Here is a 25,779-nt window from a genome sequence, read left to right as displayed (position 1 = left end):
GACTCCATGACAACAGCATTCGCAAAAAAGCCCTGGGATGGATCCGCTCCATCTTCACCGGCCCGAACACAGAGTCAGGGCTCCTCCCTGAGCCCCACTCTCTTCAACATCTACATGGCCCCGCTCACAGCCATCGTCCGGAACCACGTACTCAACATAGTCTCCTACGCCGACGACACCCAGCTGATCCTCTCCCTCACCAACTAACCGACAGTCGCCAAGAACAACTTTCATGACGGGATGAAGGCTGTCGCTACCTGGATGAAGGAAAGCTGCCCCAAGCTAAACTCGGAGAAGAACAAAGTCCTCATCCTGGGCTCTACCCCCTCTGCCTGTGATGACTCCTGGTGGCCCGCCGATCTCGGATCCCCCCATACCCACAGATCACCCACGAAATCTCTCCATCATCTTGAACTCCTTGCTCACCTTGAACCATCAGATCAATGCAGTCTCATCATCCTGCTCCCACAAGCTATGCCTGCTCCGAAAGATCTTCAAGTGGATTCCCACTGAGTCCAGAAAGACGGTCACCCACACATTCGTCTGCAGCAGACTTGAGTACGGCAACGCACTCTACACCAGCATCACCCAGAAACTCCTCAAGAAACTGCAAAGCATCCAGCCAACTCATCCGCAACATCCACAGCCATATGACCAGCCAATGAGAGACCTCAACTGGCTCTCAGTCAACAAAATAATCACCTGCAAGCTACTCACACATGCCTATAAAGCCCTACACAATGTGGGACCTGCATACCTCAACCACCGCCTGGCATTCCATGCACCCACCGAGACTTCAGCTCCACCCAACTGGCCCTGTCTGCCATCTCAGGTATCCGCAATACCACGGCCGGGGGAAGATCCTTCTCCTACCTCGCAGGAAAGACCTGGAACCCCCTGCCTCTCCACCTAAGACAATCACCATCACTGCCCCAATTCAGGAAGGACCTCAAGACCTGGCTCTTCGACTGAACTACAGTGCCTGCCACAGATCAGCAGATCTCCCCCAAAGCCATGAGACCCTTACGGGTGAGTAGTCCGCTTTACAAGCCACTTGATTGATTGACTGACTGATTAAACCACATGCCACTAATTGTCAACTTCATTTACCATAATTCTGACCCCAAGTTATCTGCTATCCTTCGGTTTCTCAAACCTGATATGAAATATCCCACAACATGTTAACAAGCTTTTCTGATTCTCTGATTCTAGGAGTCATCATTTTTGCGCTCATTTAAAATCTGGACATCATCTTTTCGTGAAAGCCTGTCTTATTTTCTACACCTGCAAAACATCATCCCATCTGGCCTAGACAAGCAATCTTGACTGAAATACTTTAAAAAACACCATCACCCAAGTTAGCACTTATCCAAGCATTGATTAAGTGCTGCTGCGCAGTAGTTCAGCTTGCCACCTCTTGTTCTACGGTGCATCTGTCATCATCATATATGCAGCAACCCCCATCATCTTCCATCAACCTCTGCCATATCTCATCAACTCATATGTCACATCATTTCTCAGTTTATCTCCTGGGTTCCAATCTAAACGATCACATTTTCCTAACTCCCCACAAATACTATACAGCATCTTTCCTCAACTCATGTCCGGTTCTCGCTGCAGTTTCCACTTGACATAAGCACTGTCACCATTTCCCACACTTTCAAGTTCAGCCAAAGTCATTTCTTTACAATTTCTCATCAGTTCTCATGGAAATACAGATTCAGCACCTGATAACATCATATCCAAACCAGCACATAATTCTTGTAAATCGACATCAATTCGTACACTTGTGTCCTAACCCACAATAAATGCTATCAACTATGTCTGGCAAGATCTTGAGACCCATAACGGCATTGACTCCATCTTCAATCATCTGCATTTTCTTTTAATCAATTCTGCTTACACTGTCAGCAAAGTTACATCGAATTCTTCCCACTCTTCTAAATGCATTTCTATAAACTCTCAAAAACCTTCCTTCAAATCTGACCGCCATGTCTGCTTGATTTTCTTCAAGCCCTATACATCTCTTCTTATGCACGGTTTCAACCCACTTAACATTACGCTGCACATCTGAAACTGAACTGCTTGATCTCTCTCTAGCGTGCTTCCAGATCATCAGCTGGTTTTCCTGCGTCTGTCTCAGAACCTGCCAACTGTTATGCCGCACTCATGAACTCCCAAGTCAGGTAAGTATGCAACTTCACTTCTGCTGGACTCTGGACCATTTTGAATGGATTTTTCCCCAATAGTGGTGATGGAAAGGAGAAGCATAGTCAGAGGAGGAAGGTCCTAATGTAATTGGCTGATCTGGAAGAGAGAACTAGCCCCATTGTGAATGTAGGGTTCCTCGCACAAGTGTAGTAGCTGTAAACATCTCTTAAGCTGGTCTAAGCGTCCCCTGATGAATGTAATACACCGTTCTATCAAAAGACAAAAACAGTGGATAAACTGGGGACTGAGGAGAGAAGGGGAAGAAAGGCTATAAAGGTGGAATCAGGGGAAGGACGGGAGTAAAGTACAAGAGTAAAGAGCTAAAGAAGAAATAGGGAAGGTTAAAAGATATCAGAAGGGTTGAAACAAAAATCTGATCCTAACAAGCTAGGGAGTTTCAGAGAGGGTAGATTTGAGGGCCTCATATTAGGAAGTGGGGAAAGGTGGGTGTTCTGAATGGAAGAGGGAGAAATGCCAGAATCTAGATATGAAGAAAAGACCAGAAGTGTGGAACAGGAGAAGAAGAACTGAGAAAAATCTAAGACAAGAGGGATTCAGAGGAGAAGACATGAGAAATGGGGGAGAACGTAGACTAGGTTAAGGAATGTAAGAGAGGGTGGGATCCAGTAACTATTATCTTGTACAATGGGTGTAGGTTTGACCCATTGGAGAGGGCAGTCTTGCCTGTCCCCCAGAATTTAAAGGAGTTCTGAACAAAGACTTCACAGTATTTCTTTCACATAAGATTTTTCAACCCAAAACATTCAAAATGACATTTGTTCTGTTAGTGCTCATGCCATAATATATGTATGAACATTTAGAAGACCAGATTGAACCAATGACTTGCTGAAATCTCAGCCACTAAACAAGAACAATTGAGTGTGCAAAGACTTGCACCATAGGAGTGAGTGGATCACTTGAACAACAATACTAAAGGAGACATTGAGGAGGGGAACTGTACAGCAGTAATGCAGGGAATAGAGATGAAAGAAGGACTGATAGGCACGGAGTACTCAAGGAAAACGACATTAGGGCAGCACGCAACTTCATAGAGGCTTCAGACACTCTCCGTTCTTCTATAGTTGTTTTGCAAAATGTTTGGTGGAAACTCAAAGATGTCCATCTCTTGTATGTCTCTTAGACACCTAGCCATCATTTCCTTTGTCTTATTTGTCCGTCCTTCTCTAATCTCCCCAAGACAGTAGTTGTTCCGTCTCCTGCAATAATGGTCAGTGAGAGCCCCAGACCCGTTCTTTCCCTTTTCTGGTATCCTCTTCCACCCTCTGCTTTTTTCTGACATTAGGGAACTGCATTAAATAGATACAATGGCCATCTATGCTTCACCTGTAATTAAAGTGGTTGCAACACACTTGCACATTGGCGCATCACTCTGTAGCGCATTGGGTCATTTTCAAAGGGTACGGCACCATGAAGGATTCACTCAAAGAATCCTTTTTTTTTTTTACAGAGTTTTATATAGTGCGAACTATCGGGTATCAGAGCACTTTACAACACCAGTTGCATTACATTAGTACACATTCATTTTTGTTTTTTGTTAGGCACGGGGGGGATTAAGCGATTTGCCCAGTATCTTACTGACAAGTTCTTATCACACCCACTCTGACTGCCAGTTGAAAGGGGATAAGTCTGCTGAATCTGTGTAATTTCCCTCCAGATTGCTTGAACTAATCTCTAACTTATTAAGTTATTGGGCATGGCAACTATTTGCCTATGACTAAAGATAATTGGCTACGATTTGAAGAACTACAGAGAAACTTAAATCGATCCAACCTAGCCTGCTGATTCACTGTGGCCAAGGCAGTTAAGATGACCATACCTGAAGTGACTAAAATCAACTGCAACACCAACAAACACCTTCACTAGAATACTTTAAACACCAAAGCACAAACTGATAGAGCATTGCCATGCAGCCAAGAGAAACGAAGGATCCAAGGTGAGTTGTTCTTTCTTTGATGGTAGTCGTTCCAAAACGGCCCCACCACACAGGGGCACCAGGCACAAGGTTCTGGTTTGGGGACAGAAACATTTATGTGTCCCGGCAGGAGACACAGACGCAGGGACACATGCATGCATACAAGAACAGCGTCCAGCCCTGGGAAAGACCGATACCATACCCGAATCCCAAGTGTCAAACCACCAGCACCCACTTTCTGATGCTGCAAAGAATGTCTCACTGTGGTGAGCAGCATACAACTTTTGTTTTGAAGTGCTTTTGCTTTAATGATCTTCAGCTTGAAAATTAGATATCTTTAACGAGGAAGGTAAGTGAATGAGAAACAGATTTCTACTTTCACGGGCTGAGTGTGCATCTGTTTGTGTGTGAGAGAGAGACCTTTGAAGACATGTGAGTGTTTGTATCCAAGGGAGGGCGCCTGGAGAGAAATGTGAATGCCCACTGATGCCACTTTCTCGGTCTGTGAAGAAGTGTGTGTACGCAATAAAGCATGTGTAGGTCAATGTGTGCTTGTGTGTGTCTGTGTGTCACTGTGGTTGTAAATCTGAGTGCGCTTGCGTCTGGATGTGTGTGCACATACATGTCTGAGGGTATGTGCACCCGCGTAGATGTTTGTATGCATGTCTGTGTGCGCATCAGTGCATGGACACCAATTATTTCTGCAGAATCAATCTAGGTAAAAATTTAAGATGGGGGCACACAGGTGTTCAGACTGGGGCCAGCACCACCATGCAAAGAATGAAGACATTTCTGGCACCCCTAAATAACTGCTAGCAGATCTACTTAATCAAAAATATTGAACAGGCCTTCTCTCAAATATTCAAATGCAATAACTAAATGAGCTATGTGGCAACTCAGCATCTGCACATCTCTGCCTTGCGTTAGACAACGGGGAGACCAACGAACAGTGGGGTAGGACTGCTTTTGGTATTTGGTGGCATGTAAAGTTACATGCGTCTGATCGCGTGCACCTCCTGACCTGCATTACCACTTTCCTTTGTCTTTCATCTCTTAATTCTTCATATTTTTGCATTTATTCCGGTGTTTTGCCGTTGAGTGGACCTTCTAGTGACACCACACAGACTGACAGCATGTGGGTGCGATGGGGAGACCTCAGGTAAGATGGGAAACCCCCATGTGAGGAGAATGGGGATCCTCTAGGGATCAATCAATAAAGAAGATAACACTTCAAAACAGAGGGATATCTCCACATAATATGTGTGTACGTGATGCTTGCCCCAGAAACCAAGGTAGAGAGGTCTATCAAATTGGCCAAAGGTTTACACAGATGACAATTTAAGTGTTTCTTTTTTAGAGTTTGCTTTAGTAGGTTAAGCTCTTAATCCTGTTTTGGCCGCAGGATCACAAAAGACATGGAGAAAGGAAAATTGTAGACTATGAAAGAAAATTAAGTCGTCAGCATGGCAACGGGTTAGGGAAACAGCCAGTTCTTGATCATTCTCAATCTTGCAGAAAGTGGCATATGGGTGTCAGCAACTACTGTAAGATTGACGATTGTGCCAAGAGCTAGCAAGGTTTGCCAGGAAATTGGGGAGTCTCCAAAGAGCAGGAAACCAACAGAGGAAAAGTTGCAGAAAACAGCAGTCAATACTGTCATAGACATTTTGCAAGAGATCATTAACCACTGGTCTCAAACAACAAAAGAAGGTTCTACATTCCTGTCACTACCCTGTCCGAAAGGTCCCTTACCACTGAAACTATTGTGTGGGATATCTTTCAGTATTCCTATTTAGAGCCTGTGTGTTTGTGTTTCCAGCTTCTAGGATTCCCCTTTTTCGTTGTGTTTTTTAAAATAAAAAAAGACTTAAATTCTGATTTGTGTGCCTTATGTAGTCCTCCAAGAAGTCTCCTAATACACTCTCTCTTAGTTTACGGCTTCTGTAAGCTACTTAGCATCATATCAAGAATCAGGTGAGTGCACAGATGACCACTCTAAGATTTATCGGACTGTTCTGTGTACACAGAGAATGTGCTCTCTGGCATCTTCACCTTGTAAAATTTAGGATCAAGTTATAATCTAATGGGATTAGATTGCCACAATCTGGAGGGTTCAGACAGAACGAAAACAGACGATCTCAAAGGAAGTTACCTGCAAGGTTTCACTCCTCAAAATTGCAAGCAGTGGTTTTCCTTGACGCCTATACTGAAAATCTCAGGAGAATAATCCCTCCGTCCCACAGGAAGGCAGAAACACTGGTCATCAAAGAGGTAGAAAAGAGTGACTTTCGCACAAAGACTCCCAAGATTTCCTCTGGCAGATAGTGCAATATTATTAAAAGTACTGAAGTTGGGTAGAATACAAGGGGGTCCCTTGGCTACTTCGCAGATGGAAGACAATCTGCTGAGTGGGATGGAAGAAGTTCGAAGGTGCCAAGAAAGTCCCAAGATACTGGGTACAGAGCTAGGAATTTGGAAGGGAACACCAAGAAATGTACTCTTTAATACTGTCTAGAAGGAAAGCTGAATTAATCCATGAGAAAAAAACTTCAGGCTGGATAACAAAGAACTGAACATGCTCAATTGCACCGTTTTAAGAATAGATAATTTCATAAACTGAGAAGGAAATTGAACATGGTATGTATTGGGAACTAATCATTGTTCAAAGTTAACAATTCACCGAAAGATCTTAATGGCATCAGAAAACTATTGCACACCTAAATACAACAGTGGTGGGAATCGCTCTGCTTACATAAATATTGTTGCAACGGAGAAAAACAATTAAGGTAAATTTACATGACATACCAAGACAGGCCATATGAAGGCAGGTTTTCTTTCGGAAATCGTATAACGTTTAACCATAATTTTTCTAAATTTCTTTCTTCATATGCGATTACAGATTCAAAAGTAAGTTTTGGTTACCCAAAATACTGCCCATCTACTTTACCACTACTCCCTTTTTCTTCACTCAGTTTTCCCACTGGCTCACCCTTTTACCTACAGCAAGTTTCCAACAGGAGGCTTGAAGCAGGTCAGACTAGGCTAAAACCAGAAGGTAAGGAAAGAATTGGGACAACGGTACAGTGACAGATGTGAGGTGCGGAAAGATCTTGGGTGTATTTCGGGGTAAATGGAGAATCTTCACTGCAGACTGGTTTGATGTTGTCAGCATCAATAGATTAGAGTGACCACTCTCAATGTGGCCCAATGCAATGATGGTTGCTTGCCCTGCTCCTGGGTGGGTTCCCCCCCCCTCCCTCGGTATCGGTCTAACCCGGGCTGTAAGGGCAACCACAGCACTGGGCGTCACTCACAATGTCTAGCCACAAGGTAGAGACCCACCTATCAGATAGGTCTAGAGATGGTTTGCTCTCGAGCGAATGCTGGCGACTGGTCAGCCTGCTCGACCCTGAGGCAGACTCCAGATCGCTGCGGCCATGCGTGGTAGAGTCTATGCTATTGATGCGTCTGCCAGGGGCAGATGTGGGTGGGACACCAGCAGAAGAAGACGTGCAATGGAAATAAAGAAAAACAGTGTCCATGTAAGCAGAGGCCATCGAAATTAACATGTTAAGTATCAATCCATTTAAAAATCCATTGTGGCGTGGAGTTTTGCCAATATAGATGGGTCCTTCTCCCATCCACATTGCCTCCCCCAAACATTCACCTACCAACTGCTTGCTTAGAAGTACTCACACACAGCTCACCTCTCTACGCACATTACAGCTCAATAAGCACTGTCATTGACAAATACGTACATTAACACAGATGTTATTTAACCTTTCTACACTACCTGAACTATCCGGCCTCCACCTTTTCCAAGGCGCCATATGATGTTTTGCTCTGTACTGCCTGCTCCCTCAGAGTGTTTATTAAATGTCTGCCTTTGAGATAGTGTTCTCATCTACAGAATATCTTTGCGATGTTTATCTACAGCCTGCTCAGATGCAGAATGTACATCTACTGCCTGTCTCTGAGAGACGGGCTCCCACTGAGAGTGCTCCTCCACTCACTACCTCAGAGGAGGCTCTCATTTACTGAGCGACTCCGAGAGAGGTCTGATCTTCTACTTAACTCTGCTTGCCCCAGATAGACAAAGTCCTCATTTACTTTTTCATCCCTGAGAGAGAGTTGATATGCTGCTTGACTCGCAGGTCCCTATTCTAAGATGCAATGGCCTCCTCTCCCTCCATCCTCCAAAGAGACAGCTCCTACCCCCCCTTATTCGCTCTCTAGCAGTCCAGGTCTTCATCTTTCCTCATTTAAAGCCCAGGTCTCCCTCCTCTATCAGATCCCATAAAGAAAACCTGTGTCTCTTTCCTAGGCTATCTGTGTCTGCCAGATCCCACCCAAGAAATCCTATCTCCTACTTCACATTGTACTATGCCACAGGTCATTGCCCACAATCAGAGCTGTCCAGTTGTCTCTTGAGATTCAACCAGTCCAGGGCTGTTTCAACAGTGTCACATATTATTTTCTTAAATGGCAATGTCTGCAATTTTCCATGCCAAATAGACCTGAAACAACAGAGCAGCTGCACACTCAAGTCTGCACTGTGTCTCAAATCAATCATCTACTGAAAGTTTCCTTTAGAGGCAGAAGGAAGCTGTCCATCTTTCAAATATCTATTCATGCCCAAGAGTCTGCCCAGGCCGGCAATATCTGCGGCAAATACCTCTAGTGTGGTGTTTGTTATGATGTGTCTCTCTGCCTTGATCAGCTAATTAGAACTATGAACGTGCAGAGTGCAGTAAGTTTTGCCAAGCGGTATGTCCACTAAGTGCTAGTCATTCTACCCAACAGTATGTATGCAGAGAACTTCTAAGTTTGGCTAGCAGTATCACTGCGGACACCGTCCATAGTGACCAACAGTAGGTGTTCGGAGTACAACCATGCGTGGCCAACTCTATGTGTGCTGACGCAATCACTTATGGCCGCCAACAGGTTAGGTGAGCCGACACAGTTGCGAACCACAATATGTCTGCTGAGCGCAACCATTTATGGCTCCGATCCACAACTGAATGTGCAAAGCACGCATGCTAACAATATGTTTGCTGAGCACAATCATGTATATGAGCTGTGTGTAAATGCATGCCTTCTGAACATGATACTTTGTGGTTAGGTGAATACGTACTAAGGCCGATTCTCTTCAAATAATCTACTGATGTCAGTATGAAGTGTGATGAGTAACAGGCCTTTTTGTGGAAAGATTCAAGTCATTGCATTTAGCAGAATCATGATTTCTTGGATCGACCCTCCCAAAAACCAAGTTGTCAAGTGACTCGGCCTTAAGAGTGAGATGATAGTGCACTCCTGTTTTTTTTCACTTTCACCCAAATGCATTCTGGTTACTGGGACCCATTTATCTAAATAGTAAGCACACAAGTAGATACAATATTCCACTGCTTGGGGCCCAGATGGTCACACTTGGCCTAGGACACTTGAGAGCTCTGAGAGTGTGGCTCTATAGAGCGTTGCAATTGTGTGTTCACCCACTCCCGTGAGGCTTCTGTACCTGATGGGCCGCTGGTCGGAGTAGTCCATGTCGTAGCTCTGCATGGAATCCGTGTAGGAGTCCCGGGAGCTTGTCTGCTGGCTCCTCATGGGATACTGGTGGACAGAGGCGTTGGGCTGGGAGGTAGAGATGAACGGCCGTGGGTTACTGTTACTGTTCTCGCTGCGGTAGTCGCTGTCCCTGTCATCCACTGCACTGTCAGGATCATCGTTATCTGCTCCAGGAGTGAGAGACAAGAAGTGGAGTTATGATCCCACTCATGAAATCGTTAAAAAAAGTGCCAAGATAGTACCGACAGAAAACCCACTGAATACAGACGCTGGGAATATTTCTGTAGATTTACTGCTCCACCGCCCATCTCTTTACTCAAGGGAAAGGGGAGACATTACTAAAATTAAACAATGCTCCTCTCTATCGCAGTTGTAAGTGGGGTTGAACCAGCAGTACATCATTCAGATAATGTGTTTGCTTTCTGCAAGTTTTGTGAACTGTAGCAGAATTCCTAATATGCCTCCTAAAATCTAGACGGAAAGTGTACCCTGTTGCCCATCTCTCGCTGTCCCCTGTTGACCCGGAGGGCTGCAGCAAGCTGCAATACCCACTTGTTACTGGAATCTATTTACGCTGACCCTTGACCCGGTCACTCCACTCCGCACGGCCCCCGTGTGCCCTGATTCTGCTGCTGCTGCCTTCTTGGCCTCTCTTGCTGCCGCCTCTCCTGAAGGCCCCTGCTCTCCAGGCTTGCCCTCGCTCTCCCGCTCCGTCTTCCCGCTCTTTCCACTCCCCCCTTCCGCTCCCCGCCGCTGCTCTCCTGCGGCCCCGCCCCCTTCTCTTGGCACCCGCTCCCCATTCGCCGCCCCGCTCCACCCTCCCAGCTGCTCCTCCCTCCCACTTCGCCATATATGGCAGGGACCGCGCGTACGCGCAGCGGGCGCGCCAAAGGCAAGCCCTTCTACGCCCGTCCACGCCTGGACCGCGCCCAGCGCCAGAAACCCTGGACCCCGCCGGAGCAAGCCAACCCGACAGAGATACGACGCCGCCACCCTCCACGCACTCAACACCGGCCGAGAGCCAGCCTGCTACCAAGCCAACCCGAAACGCACCCACGGAGCATTCACCTGCCATGCCTTCAACTTCACCTGCACCCGATCCTGCACCACACCCACCAAGCCAGGCTCCAGCAACGACCACCTCAAGTGCATCTTGCTCAACACCCGCTCCATCCACAGGCACGCCGTCGAACTCTGGAACCTTCTCGACACATCACCACCAGACGTCGCCTTCCTCACAGAAACATGGATGAACGCCTCCTCAGCTCCCGACATCGCCATAGCCATCCCGGATGGCTACAAGATCGCCCGGAAGGACCGCGTCAACCAAGCCGGAGGAGGCATCGCCATCGTCCACAGAAACCCCATCCGAATCACGACCAACTCCGACGACACCCTCACCGCCGCCGAACACCTTCACTTCCAGATACACACCGACCCCAAGACCACCCTCAGAGGCACCCTCGTCTACAGACCCCCGGGACCACGCACACAATTCAGCGAAGCCATCGCAGACTTCGTCAGCCCGCACGCCCTTACCTCCTCAGACTACATCCTCCTAGGAGACCTCAACTTCCACCTGGAGAACAACAATGACAGCAACACCGCCACCCTGCTGGACAACCTCGGCAACCTCGGACTCAAGCAACTGGTGAAAACCCCCACCCACATCGCCGGCCACACGCTTGACCCCATCTTCTCCTCCAGCAAGCACATCTCCTTCAGCCACTCCACCGGACTGCACTGGACAGACCACAGCTGCATCCACTTCAACTTCAGGAGAACCACGACCCACAACCACCCTCAACAGGTTCCCCGCAGAAGCTGGAGCAAGATCACCGCCAACCAGCTGACCACCTGCCTCAGCCAGAACCCCCCCCCCCCCAACACGACGGACCCCAACGAAGCAGCCCGCAACCTCACACAGTGGCTCACCAACTGCGCCGATGACCTTGCACCACGAAGAACCCCCCCAGCAGACACGGCAGCAAGAAAGCCTCCTGGTTCACCAACAACCTCAAATACTCCAAGAAAACCTGCCGTACCCTCGAGAAAGCCAGGCGCCACGACCAGACTACAGAAAACATGACAGCCCTCAAGAACGCCACCCGCAAACACCACCAACTGATCTGCACCATCAAAAGGACCACATTCAAAGAACAACTGGACAACAACTCCCACAACAGCAAGGAACTCTTCAGCATCGTCAAAGAGCTCTACAGCCCCAGCGCCTGCAACAACGACATCACACCCTCGCAGGACCTCTGCGACTCACTCGCCTCGTTCTTTCACCACAAGATTGCCGACATACACAACAGTTTCGGCGCACAGACCACGCACCCTACCACCGATCCTGCGCCCCCCACCACCACCCTCCGCACCTGGACGACGGTCAGCACCGAAGATACCACCCACACGATGAACACCATCCACTCCGGCTCCCCAACCGACCCCTGCCCACACCACATCTTCAACAAAGCCGACTCCATCATCGCACCCGGAACATCATCAACAGCTCCTTCGCATCCGCCACCTTCCCAGAGAGCTGGAAACACGCCGAGCTCAGCGCCCTCCTGAAGAAACCCACCCGGACCCCACGGACCTCAAGAGCTTCCGCCCCATCTCACTCCTCCCCTTTCCGGCCAAAGTCATCGAGAAGATCGTCAACAAACAACTCTCCGCCTTCCTCGAGACCAACGGATCCCTCGACCCCTCGCAGTCCGGCTTCCGGGCAAACCACAGCACCGAGACCGCCCTCATCGCAGCCACCGACGACATCAGGTCCCTGCTCGACAACGGGGAAACAGCTGCCCTCATCCTCCTGGACCTCTCGGCAGCCTTCGACACCGTATGCCACCGCACCCTGATACAGCGCCTCAGCAACATCGGAATCCAAGGAAAGGCCTTGGAATGGATCATCTCGTTCCTCGCCGGCAGAACCCAGAGAGTCCGCCTTCCCCCGTTCTGGTCCATGGCCACCGAAGTCATCTGCGGCGTCCCGCAAGGATCCTCGCTCAGCCCCACCCTCTTCAACGTCTACATGAGCCCCCTCGCAGCCATCGCACGCCAACACAACCTCAACATCATCTCCTACGCCCACGACACCCAGCTGATCCTCTCCCTCACCAACGACCCCGCCAGACCCAACCTCCAGTAAGGAATGAAAGACGTCGTGGAATGGATGAAGCTCAGCCGGCTGAAACTGAACTCAGATAAGACGGAAGTCCTCATCCTGGGAACATCCCCCTCCGCCTGGGACGACTCCTGGTGGCCCCCTGCCCTGGGCTCCGCTCCAAAGCCAACGGACCATGCTCGCAACCTGGGCTTCATCCTGGACTCCTCCCTCACGATGACCAAGCAAGTCAACGCCGTCTCGTCATCCTGCTTCAACACCCTGCGCATGCTCCGAAAGATCTTCCGGTGGATCCCCACCGACACCAGGAAGACGGTCACCCAGGCCCTCGTCACCAGCCGACTGGACTACGGAAACACCCTCTACGCTGGAACCACAGCCAAACTACAGAAAAGACTCCAGCTCATACAGAACGCCTCTGCACGACTTATCCTGGACACCCCCCGCTTCAGCCACATCTCTCCCCAGCTGAGAGACCTGCACTGGCTCCCCATCAGCAAGAGGATCACGTTCAGACTCCTCACCCATGCACACAAGGCTCTCCACGACATGGGACCCACATACCTCAACAACCGCCTCACATTCTACACACCCACCCGCCACCTCCGCTCCGCCAGCCTCGCCCTCGCCACCGTCCCGCGCATCCACAAGACCACCGCCGGAGGAAGATCCTTCTCCTACCTGGCGGCCAAGACATGGAACTCCCTCCCCACCCACCTACGACTGACCCAGAACCATCTCTCCTTCAGGAAACAGCTCAAGACCTGGCTCTTCGAGCAGTAGCAGATCCCCCTCCCCCCAGCGCCTTGAGACCCTACGGGTGAGTAGCGCGCTTTACAAATTGATTGATTGATTGATTCTGCTACCCTTTGGGCATGAAACTAGGTTCACCCAATGCACCTCCTTCCCTATCTGTCCGACTGTCTGCCTAGCACTGGAATGTAATTGCTTTCTGGAACAAAGAAATGATTTTGCTACCTTGGGGATCTGGTGCAGAGCTCCAACAATGCCATCTTGTTCTGGCTAAGAATGCATTCCCTGCTGCCGTAAGGGGTACCCAAACGCGTCATTGTGCCCTGTACTACCCCAGTGGTCTATCGTCGAACCAACAAAGCCCCCTTCATTACTTAAATGAATGTGCGCTCTGCTACCCGAAGGCTATCACATGGAGCTCCAACAATGTAACTCATTAGATCAATGACCATGCACTCAGTAGATCTCATGATCTGCAGGAGATCTCCATCACTGAGGTCCCCTTGCCAGGACATCTCAACATCCTGTGGCTGCAACACGAAGGTTGTACTTGAGCTACCAAGTCTGAAGGCGTTCCATTCCTGAGCTTTATTTTAACAAAATATTGGTAATCCAACACTTTTGCCAATTTGGTAAAACTGAAGTGAACCCAGACCACACCTCCCAGCAAGCATTAGGTTGATAAATTGGAATACAGAAAGAGAAACGTGCCCTCCCACATGCAGAACTGTAGTTTTTTCAATGTTTTTCTCCATGTTGCATGTACTGCTTGGTTCATTTAGTAGAATTTGTCTGACCATTGATTTGGAGTTGAAATGGAGTGCTCTGGTGAAATGTTGTCAGGGTCATCCCCAGCTCCATAGTGTGGCCAACACAGTGTCCTGTACAGACTCCGACACAGTGTGGTGTGGTGAGAGCTTCCTCCGAGACAAAGAGGACATGCTGAGCCTCCAGGAAATTTGGCCACTCAGAATGCCTCTGTCCCACCTCTGGAGTGAAGGAGAGGAGCGTCCACCTGCCCGAGTGAGGGCCGTAAACCAACACCCACGTTCCCCTGAAAACTGAGCGCCGGCAGTAGGGAAAGGATCAGCTTCAGGTACTTACTTTGTTGGTCTCCCCAGCCAAAAGTATTCCAGTTACCTAAGAAGAAAAGGGTCAGAGGCATTAAGTAGTGACAAGGATCAGGAAGCAAGCTTAGGTCTTTATTAACAGTGGGGGAGGTCTCTACTTTGGTCCATGAAGGCCGGATCCATAACAGGTTACGTCTTTGACTATGTTCTGTCCACTGCTGGGTTTGTGCTATATGAAGAGTCCATACAAACTTTCCTGTTTTCAGGATATCCGCAAAAGATACATTTACATACAAAGAACCTCATCCAGAAAAAAGTTGGTAACCCCCACTTGCAGATATTTAACAATGCATGGGGGTAGATTTTTGGAATTAACCAAGTTTTCCAAGTTAGGTGAGAAAACTTGCAACAGTTGCAAATTTCCAGGTGTACTCCTGGGAAACTTTCCCGATTCAATGTGCTTATGCGAAAATATCAATACGGATATTCGAATAAATGCACTTCTTAACTTTTTTTCTCTACATGGAAACTATTTTGCCCCAACAGAATTTCCTTCCCTTCATACCGACAATTTTTTTGGGGCATGTTCCCATCTCATTGGCACCCTGAAAAAGGATATAACCCATACAAATTTCCATAGAGGGGACATTTGTGGGTGTTCACAAACTCACTGGGCATTCCTATTGTTCAAGGCCCTTCTCTCCTACTCGTAGATTGACTTACATGAAATATTTGTATGCGCAAATTTTTGTACATGTGCAAAACAAATTTACAAGAGCAAAACAAACATTCTGAATTTGTGACATGGTTTTACACGCATTAATGAGGTGATTAGCTCATGTAGGTTTATCTAACACTCATAAATAGCTTTTAACATGGCGTCAAATTAATCAACGTTGAACTCATTTATATACAGGTTATCCTGAAAACCGGGCATGGATCTGGCCTTTCATTGGCTACAGTGGACTGTTAAAGAGTTTCTTTTTCGCCATGCGTACTAGCACCACATTTGGCACAACAGCCCCAGCCCAGCCTTTTGCGTCCTCCTGTTTTCTATCTGGAGTAATGTGATTGGATGGAGGCAGTGTGCCTGTGGACTTGTCCTTGTTGACCCTCAAGTTTAATTGGCTGAGACTGTGGCACTAGCATGGGTTTAGGGAGAGCATGAAAACGAGATGCCATTTTTATTAGGCTATAAGGACCCACTGTCAAAGAGGAGCTTCTATGCTACCAAGAAAAAAAAATGCCAAACCGGACACCTTCAGCCAGTCTTTTAGCCAATATTTTTTCACCCATGTGCTCCTGGCATTAAGGTTTGCCAATATATTTACGGTCTTCACATTTACGACATGTTGAGGAAACTTTTGCTTTTTACGCATTGGCAAGTTGCACTTTGGGACGTGGAGACCATAAATATACTAGTAAACAGAGCTATGTGTTTTCCCCAACAGCAAAAAATCAGCAACACATATTCCGTCAGAAAATACTTCAGCATCTGGTTTGACTTCGTAGGTGGCATCACGTAAGCCCAAGTCTATGCCGTACCGCCAGGCGTTTATAGTCTGCTTCGAGCTTCGGAACCACCACACCACCCCATCCTCCCTGGCCCCCACAGTCACTATTGGGCAGTGAGATCCGTTGCCTGATCCCAACATGGCGAATGCCTGGAATGAAGAGCGGATGTAGGCATTACATTAACAGTTTGAGAGGTTTTCTGTCTTTGAGCTCTCCTGCAACTCTAAACTGAGTAGGATGAGAAAGCGGACTCATGTTGGTTGTCTTGATGACACGGTTAGTATGTGTGTAAAGGTCACAAGGTGTGGTACTTACAACACTGAGAGCCGGGCACAGTTAATGGTTTATCCTGTTCTTCCTGGAACGAGAACTGTGGAGAGTGAGTAGAGGAAGTGGATTATGCCATTGAAACAGAGAAAAATAAATGGCGGCTCTTTGTCCATAGCTCATAAACACTGTATGATACGCTAACAAACTTGCCACGTCTGTCTCCCAGAAAAAGTAATTTATCTGTAACACAAGTTATCACAGACAGTGCTATGCATGCTGTTCTATGGTTCCTTTGAAACTGCCGTTTTAGCTTAGAAAAGGAAGATGTCGACCATAGGGATGTGGCCAGCAAGGGTGATTTAAACCCCTCTATGATAGGCATGGATAAAATACAGAACTAGTGCCTGTTTATGCATCACTGCTAGTTACTAGCATTGGAGCAAGATTGGTTGAGATCTGCTGAACCAGGGCCAATTTTCAAAACACAAGCCAGACACAACTTCTAGAAACAGTGTAGACTACATCTGGGGCACTATACTGTCTTTGGAACATGTGTCTCAGGTCTCTCAGTGTAAATGTCAGGGGCAAAAAATCCTCAACTCAACTATGCAGGCCATATTCTATAAGGGATCAGGGCAACCAGACGAGATTGAAACCAGATCAGGTTTCGGATTACTCAATAGACCACAGGGCTGGGCCACTGTCACGGCAAAGAGGGGGTTTATCCGAATATCTGTCAGCTTATGTATATCTGATAGGAGCATGTCATTTAACCCTTTGAATCCAAACTGAGCAAGTGGAAGGATCATGTGAAGGAGTTATATGTACAGCAGATTGCATATGCGCCAATTCAGGGCCGTTGAGTTTGTCTGGAGTGTAGAGGAACCTCTGGAGTTTACTTTCAGGGTGGGAAGTTTCATATTCTGAAACAAACTCTGGGTCCCAGGAAAGAATGAGAATATTCAAGCCCCCCCTCTGGATATGTGGAATAGTGAGTCTACAGATAGTGGATTGTAGCAGGATTTCGGATTGACATGGACGGCGAGAATCAGAAAGAAGAGGGGTGTATATTGAATTGTTCTGATGAAACACAGCGGTCAGTGCAAAATGAGTATTATAGACAATAAATGTATGAGTGGTATAGATAGAAACTCTGCAAGCAATAGGCAGCTTCCTGCTGTAAAGCAAATACCCTATTTACATGGGTTTCGTTACTTACGTCATCCTGGTCTCTCATGGCATTCAACTGCTCCAGTTTCTTGGCCCAGTACCGTGCTTCCTCCTCGGGGATATCTGAAACAATGTTCAACTATTAATGTTCTGCCTATTGTAGTACCTTCCTCTTACCCCTCTGTCATGATAGTCATTAAGGTCCCCAACATTTTTATCCAAACATATTTCTTGTGCTGACATTCTTGGAGACCCTGGACTATGTGCTCCCAAAAAAACGATTTGTGACACCACAGCTGCTCCAGTATACGACCGGACCCTCTTAGAGAGAAGAAACCCATGGCTGGAACTTACGAATGACATTTTCCGAAGGTCTCTGCGGCATCGTTAGAGGGTGACATGCCACTGTCATGACTATGCTACTTAGTTGGAAGCTCTATACATAAAAGCAGAAACAAAAAAAATCCACTAGACAAGGATCAGGATCCTCATGCAACCAACAGATGACAACGTTCTGCTCGTCGACCCCAAATACCTAAGTCAATAGAACATAGTGGATGACCAACACCCCTTTCTCATGCAACCAGTTCAGTTCCAAACGTCAGAGATGGCAACTTGCCACTCTCAAACAGCAAATACCCAACTCAGCCAAACACACTTGATAGAACACCACAACTTTCTCATGCAAACAGAACAGCTGCAAGGCCACAGAGATGCCAACATAACATAACATGACACTCTCCTACAGTAAATGTCGAACACAACCAAATCGGCTGGATGCACCAACACCACTTTTTCAAACAAAACAGCACCAGGGGCAATACAGATGGAAACATCTACATTGCTCCATCACTAAACACAGTCAGGGGACTACCTAAGCTAAGTAACTCTGTGAGATAGGTTTGCGAGCCATACAGAAATGTGGCAATGCAGAGAGAGCTTGAATATGTGTGGTAACCCACTCTCCAGAAGCTGATTAGAGGAGCAGCCATGCTTGTCCAGGTAGCCCACAAGGCCTAATTGGACTCAAAAGATGCAGACAAGCTTTCTAGCAGAAACCGCCTGCTGCGATTGTTCGTTGCTGGGTTCGTTGCCCATTCTCGAGTACGTTTCTTCTTTGACTTAACAAGTTTAAGTGCAAGCAAGAGTCAATGAAGAATAACGAGTCTGGCCAGACGACCTTACTAATTACAGAACAGACTACGACATTCTTCCTGTACAGTTCAGCCTAGAACGAATCCAGTCTCTGTATCTTATAGGACTCTTTTTCCAACAAAGTATTTGGAATGATTTTCCAAGATGCCTCACGGCAAAAGGCACAGATGCCACATTTACTCCATGAACGATGAATCACCAAACTGACTGTGGTAGTGGAAGTGACATTGCACATCCTGTGACCCCGAATACAAAGGTTTGACCCTTCTTCCCGTCAACAGCCCATCAATAATCTCCTACTTGTCTGTGAGGGTCTAGTAAAATTAGAGAAGACACACAGAACCCTCTTTACTTTCTGGTTGTGATGCAGCCTTCATGACACCGTAGACAAGGGACAGCAAAGGCAATGGCTTCATGACCAAGCCAGGAGTAACACCACCACGCCTGGCCACTCCTAAATGACATTCGCCATTTACTCCTTACACAAAATAGCTTCTCACAGAAGCGTCATCTTCTTTTTGGCCACACACCTGCTTCTCCAAGGATCCTCCTACTAAGGTACAGCGAACATACCAGAGAAGCATCTGTCTGTTACAGCTCACCTGTGACCATAGGAGCTCAGGCCTACAGAAAATCCGAGTGATTTTTCAACTGGGCACTAGTACTAGGAGTGCTGGTACAGCTTGGGCATATCAATCAACCTCCATAGGTTGCTACAGCTTTTCCACCTCAATCCTGAATTTAAAGATTCAGACACAGTTGCAATTTAGCAACTTCTAACTTCTGCTAGAGTCCTAATTGGCTCTGTCTACAGAACTCTAAAGTTTCCAGGTCCGTCATTGAGTTTTGGTGTTCGATTTGCATTCTGGGACTAGAAGTCTGGATTTTATAACTAGATAAATGGGACTGCAAGTCCCAGGATGCAGAGTCACTCATGCATGGGCTAGAGAAACTGGAGAGCTCTGAATCTAGAATGAGGGTGTACTCCTTCAGTTTCATGAGAATCTCTCTCACGTACAGAGTGACGATTCGCAAAGACCCTGTTTCAGGTGTGGCTGGTTCAAGTCCAGCAGTGCCAGAGCCATTCAGTATTTTTAGGATTAACTCTATGTAAATGAGTTCCATTTAGATTCACTGTATGTACATTTCTCTTACATGGATATACTGAAAATCTGGCACGGAGCAGGCCCTGCCCAACTCATGGCGGACAGCTCATAAATTATTCCCTAATGCAAGGGCATTGAACTCCCACCAAAATACTGGGTCTGCTTGGGCGTAAGTTCCTGTGATCATCGTTTTGAAATCAGTCGTGTGTGTATATATATATATATATCTCTTTCTTCATGTAGCAGAAAGTCTTTTACGGTTAGGTGCAGATAGGAACATGAAGCAGATGGAGGGCTGCAGAAATACTGAGGGAAGAGCAGGCCGGCCGGGTAGACGAAAAGATAGTGTGCACTGCACGCCACATGCTTTCATTCCCAGCGACTGGCGGTGACAAGCACAGTAATTAATCGTTGGGCCACTGTGGTGGTGCAATTTCATTAATTATTAGCATTAATTAGACAACTGAACAGAATTAAGGCTCATTAGTGAGAGAAGATGAGACGAGTGTCGGTTGTCAGGTGCCCAGGCCTGATAGAAGAGTCCGCACTGACAGGTGCCGGCTCAGAGCCCGCTCATTTCTGGGGGTCCTGGGAGAGATGGGAGTCCAGAGGCCTCTGCAGTCCCTGCGGAGCATGAGTGGCCCACCCTTCATTCAGCCCAAGGCCTATGAATATCTGTGAGATATGGGAGCATCAGGGGCCCTTCAACACATTCTGGAGGGGACCGCCATCTTGTTTTACACCACTGGTGCAGGGCAACACGAAGAGGTATGCAGACGCCACTTGATAGAGTGTCTGTCACACATACACACACATCACATACACTTTCACAACTACAATCCCACACTCTTGCACTCACACATACGGTTTCTCTCACACATATATTTTAGACTTACTCTCCCTTCAAACACACAGCTTACACATGCACTTTAAACACACCTCACACATTTCTCAGACATAAGCACACCTTTTAGACTTACACCCCACACATATTTTATGCTCATACCCACTTACACACGCTGTTTATATGTACCCGAGCACAGAAACATTTAATATGCACACATACAAGTTGGGGGATCACGGTCGGTAGATCGAGATGTTGGGAAGACGACAGACCTCAAAATAAGGGAGCTGGTGATTGATGAAGCGAGATTAGGATGGATGTGAAAAGCGAACTCTTGGGAGTGAGGCCTGGTGGGTTCTTTCAGGCCTGGGCAAAGTATATAGAAATATAGAAAGATAACAGTGAATTACAGCAATGTTTTTAATTAACGGGTTCTGATTGCCGTTAAATAGACAACAAAGAGTGAAGCTCGAGTGGTCTATGATGTCACGCAGAACCCAGAGGTGAAACATATCCCGGTGATTCACTTTTTTACCCATCTATAATTTTATGTCATGTATGTCCCCCAGAATCATCTGCCCCTGCTTTCAACCGCTGTGGAAGGGCAGATGTGTAACAGGAGAGCAACACAGAACATGGCCTCTCCTACCTGACTCAAATATGAAAAATAAATACCTTACCTGCCCCCAGCACCTTTCCTGCCTTCCTTCTCTCTCCTGCATCTGTGCTTTCTGTTTTCGGTCAAAGCAGAGAAGCAGAGCTGCGCCTACAGGCTCTGAGAGAGCCCTATCAGCCGGGCCTGGAAGGTCTTTATCACATAATAACAGTAGGTATCTAGTTTTGTTATAAACTGTTGCTATGTCAACGCAGTGGGTTATGAGACTCAGAAACCAATGCAAACAATAGAGTCCTCTTATGGAAGCCATGCATAACAAGGAAATCATGAAGAGGTTGTAGGGGGTGGATTAGAAATTGGGCCTGGAAAGGTGTGATTGGATATAGTCCGCAGTGCGGGGAGTGGATATAAAGTTGGAAAATGGGTGGCAGGAAAGCGCTGAGCTCCCGCACTGTTTGGGTGGACATTGCAACCTGAAAAGAGCAAAGAGCAATGCATGTGTGAAATGACATAGGAGCGGTGTGTAGGGAGAAGCTGCAAAGGGAGATCCTGTAAGAAAAATGCTAGATTTACCACCAGGCCACTTCCTATGAAATGCCAATAGGGCTGAAGCAAAGGCAATCACGTAACAGGCTGTCAGTGACATGTGACAAACTGCACCCCATCCGTACTGGCCCTCGATGGCGCTTTGTGGCGAATTCAGTGCTCCCTAAGTTAACAGCTAAAGAGTACTGGATCATTAATAAAATGACTAGGAGATGAGGCTGAAGGGGAATCTAAGGTTGAGTTCTTGAGTGGATGGCTTCAGTGAGGGGCTGGAATGCACCGAAGTGAGACCCTTACCAAGAGGAAGCTCGAAGCGGGTGTCCAGCAGAATGCAGTGCAAGGTGGGTTCCTTTGTGCCACAGATTTCATTGTCTGTCATAATCACTTGAGAGTCCAGCGTCAGCCATTCTCCAGGACCCTCCTGACAGGGCACAAAGGAGTGAAAGTGTTAGAGGTAAAAATGAGAGGCAGGGTGAGGGTGGGAGGAGAGAGAGGAAAGAAAGGTACATTGGAAGTCAGTGTGGTAAAAGGTAATAAACAGCAGTAGAAAGGGAGGTGGAAGGATAAAATATTAGAGAAAGAGTGAACTGGAAATCCTACAGTATTGTGATGGACTGAGGGAAATAACAGTGCAATGCAAGGTACACTGAGAAATAGAAAAAACAGAAGAATAACATAAAAGATAGGGAAATCACAAACCGGTGCAATGTGAGAACACCAGTGACACAGGAAAAAGAGAATCACCAATCGACCCAATAAGAGAACACAAGAGTGAGCAAGAAAGACAGTTACAGAGAGAGATAGAGTTTGATAGATAATAGGAGAGAAAGAGAGAGGAAGAGAACAGACTTTACCAACAGATCAAACAGAAAAACTCGTAGAGAGATTGATACAGAGGGAGGGAAAGAGGCAGAGGAAAAGTCCGGGATACAAAGATAAATATAGAAGGAAAGAGAAAAAAGGAAGGCAGAAGAAAGAGGGAGTGAGAAAGAGAAGGAGATGAAGCGGGAACCATCAACAAACCAATCTGAATAACACGCTGTGCTGAGAGTAAAAATAGTCATGCATCACCAGAGGATACCTCGTCTTACCTCGTTGGACTGCCTGATGTTCTGCAGGGGGATCCACACCGTGCCCACCATGGTGTCCCAAATCAGCCCTTTATTCCACACTTCCACGGTCAACCCCAGGTCCAGGCGATTAATTTCACTGAAACAGAAGTGATAAACCAATATCTCACCGTTGCCACCACAGACAAATACCCCGCTGTGGCACCTTTGGGGATCTGCACCCCAACAACAGTGCCTTCCTCGCGAGCCCAGAGTCAGTAAAGAAAATGTGGTGGAAGAGAGAAGTGAGTGTAAAAGAGATGAAGTGTGGGCTAAGAGAAAGAGCTGAGGTTGAAGGAGAAGAAGTGTGGGAAGTGGAGAAAATAGAGAATGAAGTGGAAGAAACAAAAGTAAGGAGACCTGCTACTCTAGGTGAGGCATCAAAGAAAAGTATGGAGGAAGTAAGGCGAGGAGGAACAAGTGAGACGATAAGTGGGGTGAGGAAATAGAGTTGATGCTCATGGGCAAGAAGTGAGGTTGAAGACTGAAAATGGATACTGAAGTGGAGATGCAAGGGTGAAGGGAAGCGGTAAGGGTGATGCTGAGATATCAGGCTGGGAGGAGAGAACTTGGGTAATGAGTGAGAATGGTACAAATGAAGAAGGGAATAGGATTATGAAGAGAAGAAGGAAAGAAGAGAATATCAGCTTGAGAATTCAGGGTAGTAGGAAGAGGTCAGAGAGCGAGATTTAAAAAATGAGGTTGAGGTGGAGAAATTAAGTGGTGTCCGAGGAAGTGATGAGAAAGGGAAGATTGGGGGGGGAAGTTGAGGATGAGGGAGAAGTGAAGGGCAACAAATAAGAGTAAACATTGAGGGAGACTAGCAAAGTTTGATGGGGACGAAGAAACTGGGAGCAGGTTGGAGCCTGGCGAGAAGTGTAGGGAAAAGTTTGTTTAGGTGTGACAACTGCATGTGAGGAAAAGAAGTACGGGGAAGAAGTTAGAGTGATGAAGAGGAGGTGAGTGAAAGAAACTTGGTTGGAGAAGTTAGAGCAAGCCGAACACAGGTTGCGAAAAAGTTGATATAAAGACAAGGGAGGCAAGCAAAAGCAACAGAACGGATTGAGGAGAACAAAATAAAATAGATCTTTACGTCCCACACCTACTGCCTGCGAGAGTCAGCGGATATACTCACAACATGAAATCCTGCTCCCAACATGGGAGGTTGCCCCGCACCGTGACTGTTGTGCTTTTGACATTCTGAACCTTCAAGGTCACGTAGGCGTTAAACTTTTCTGAAAAATAAAGACAAATAAATTGGGCATTTTGACATCATCTCAATGTCTCACTCTGTAGTAGAGTGTGGGTGACCCCCTTCAAGCCCCTCCCCCATATCAAGATATGGTATATCCACAGAATCTGCACCTGGTATCAGGATCCAGAAAAAGGAGCAGAATGAGATGAAACATCCTAGGAGTTAGCTTTGATTTTAAAGGGTGTGATGGTCCATATAATTATTGAAGCAACAAAGAAAAGACAGGAGATTGGGGGACAGTCCCCCTATTCGAGTATTCCTGGAACCGGAAAGTCAGCGGGTTGGTCTTGAGCTTTGAACATCTGGTGGCACCTCCGCCATGTCTTTTGCCCACTTTGGAATGCACCACGGCTGGGCTGAAGTGACCCCTTACCTGCTACTTTTGACCCTATACTGCTGAACACGAACCTTCTAGGTCTTACCAGGAGCCCTGGCATACTGGTTGTGTTGATACAAACTAGATAACGTCTGCTCCTGCCCTGGTTCTGAAATCTGCACCTCCAACCCGCTTAAAGTTCATGAGGAACGCACAAGCCCCACAAGCGCACCGCCAGCATCAGAAAGGCGTCGCAGCGTGGGGCATGTCGTCAAGGCACTGGACATCAATGCCAGCTCCTGGGATGTCAACGTATAGACGTTGTGAGGAGCCTTGAACGAAGAGCCTAAACCCCAGGCAATGCCGCCCACCTGCCCAGACAATGGGAATGTTGTTGCACCCAGCGGGTGATCCCTCCTCCATCACCCAAGGTACAGGTTAGTATCCTACAGCCATACAAGGCTGCATGTGTAATAAATATATAAACCTCAGCACTCTAATTCAATTAGTATATCAATTCATATAGTGATTTAGCACAAATCAATTCAAAGTACCAGCAGGACATCAATTCAGTTCTTGCTGTAATCAGTTTAATATGAATGTATCACAAAATCTTAAATCACAGGTTTCAAATTTAAAACACAGTAGCAGTGTGGGTAGGAATAGACAGCTTGGTGTGGCAATCTTCCTTTTAAGCGTTGAACCGGCAGCCGACACGTGTTTCGTTTCTTTGAAACTTTTTCAAGGCTTCAGTTATTGTGTTATATGAGTGACACACAGTATTTGTGTAGAAATGTCCAAGTCTTTAGTATGACACTGGTCTTTTCTCCAAGTGTATTTTGATTCTCTGTTATAATAGAAGACCACGTCACATATTTTTCTTATTAAATCCTCTGGTTATTTACTAGTTTAGTCGTCACAAGGTCTTGGGCTATGATATGCCCCTGTTATATTTGAAACTGCCTCGCGGCGCAGTCCTTCCGCGTTTCGACCTGCAGCCTTGAGGGGCACCAATACTTGGACGTATATATTAAATGCACAAAGAGAATAGATGTGCAACCAATAAAACCACCACTGCCATCTGTAAAGGCTGCAGGTGTCTCTTTGTGATAGGTTCCTTCATGTGCACCAATGACCTTAAAAATGTGCGTCGGTGACCTTCAGCTACAGCCGTCCCTCAGGTTTGTATTATGTACGTGATACCAATATAGA

The 25,779-nt window shown here is 46.9% G+C and overlaps 1 protein-coding gene across 1 annotated transcript in view; it reads right to left on the bottom strand.

Moving 5' to 3' along the window:
- Positions 1 to 25,779, bottom strand: part of UNC13A (unc-13 homolog A) — a 237,707-nt gene that overhangs the window by 125,665 nt on the left and 86,263 nt on the right. Inside the window, exons 3-10 of the mRNA XM_085640070.1 lie at positions 24,132 to 24,231; positions 22,979 to 23,096; positions 22,185 to 22,308; positions 17,670 to 17,743; positions 16,496 to 16,550; positions 14,700 to 14,735; positions 9,660 to 9,876; positions 7,487 to 7,612 (exon numbers count right to left, since the gene is read on the bottom strand). Coding sequence (XP_085496196.1) covers positions 7,487 to 7,612; positions 9,660 to 9,876; positions 14,700 to 14,735; positions 16,496 to 16,550; positions 17,670 to 17,743; positions 22,185 to 22,308; positions 22,979 to 23,096; positions 24,132 to 24,231 — 850 coding nt within the window. The remainder of the gene's footprint in view (positions 1 to 7,486; positions 7,613 to 9,659; positions 9,877 to 14,699; positions 14,736 to 16,495; positions 16,551 to 17,669; positions 17,744 to 22,184; positions 22,309 to 22,978; positions 23,097 to 24,131; positions 24,232 to 25,779) is intronic.

The sequence above is a fragment of the Triturus cristatus genome, chromosome 12 (assembly GCF_964204655.1).
Source record: "Triturus cristatus chromosome 12, aTriCri1.1, whole genome shotgun sequence".
In the NCBI taxonomy this organism is placed as follows: Eukaryota; Metazoa; Chordata; class Amphibia; order Caudata; family Salamandridae; genus Triturus; species Triturus cristatus.
Note: the sequence above shows the minus strand (reverse complement) of the source record. Positions and strands in the feature narration are given on the sequence as shown.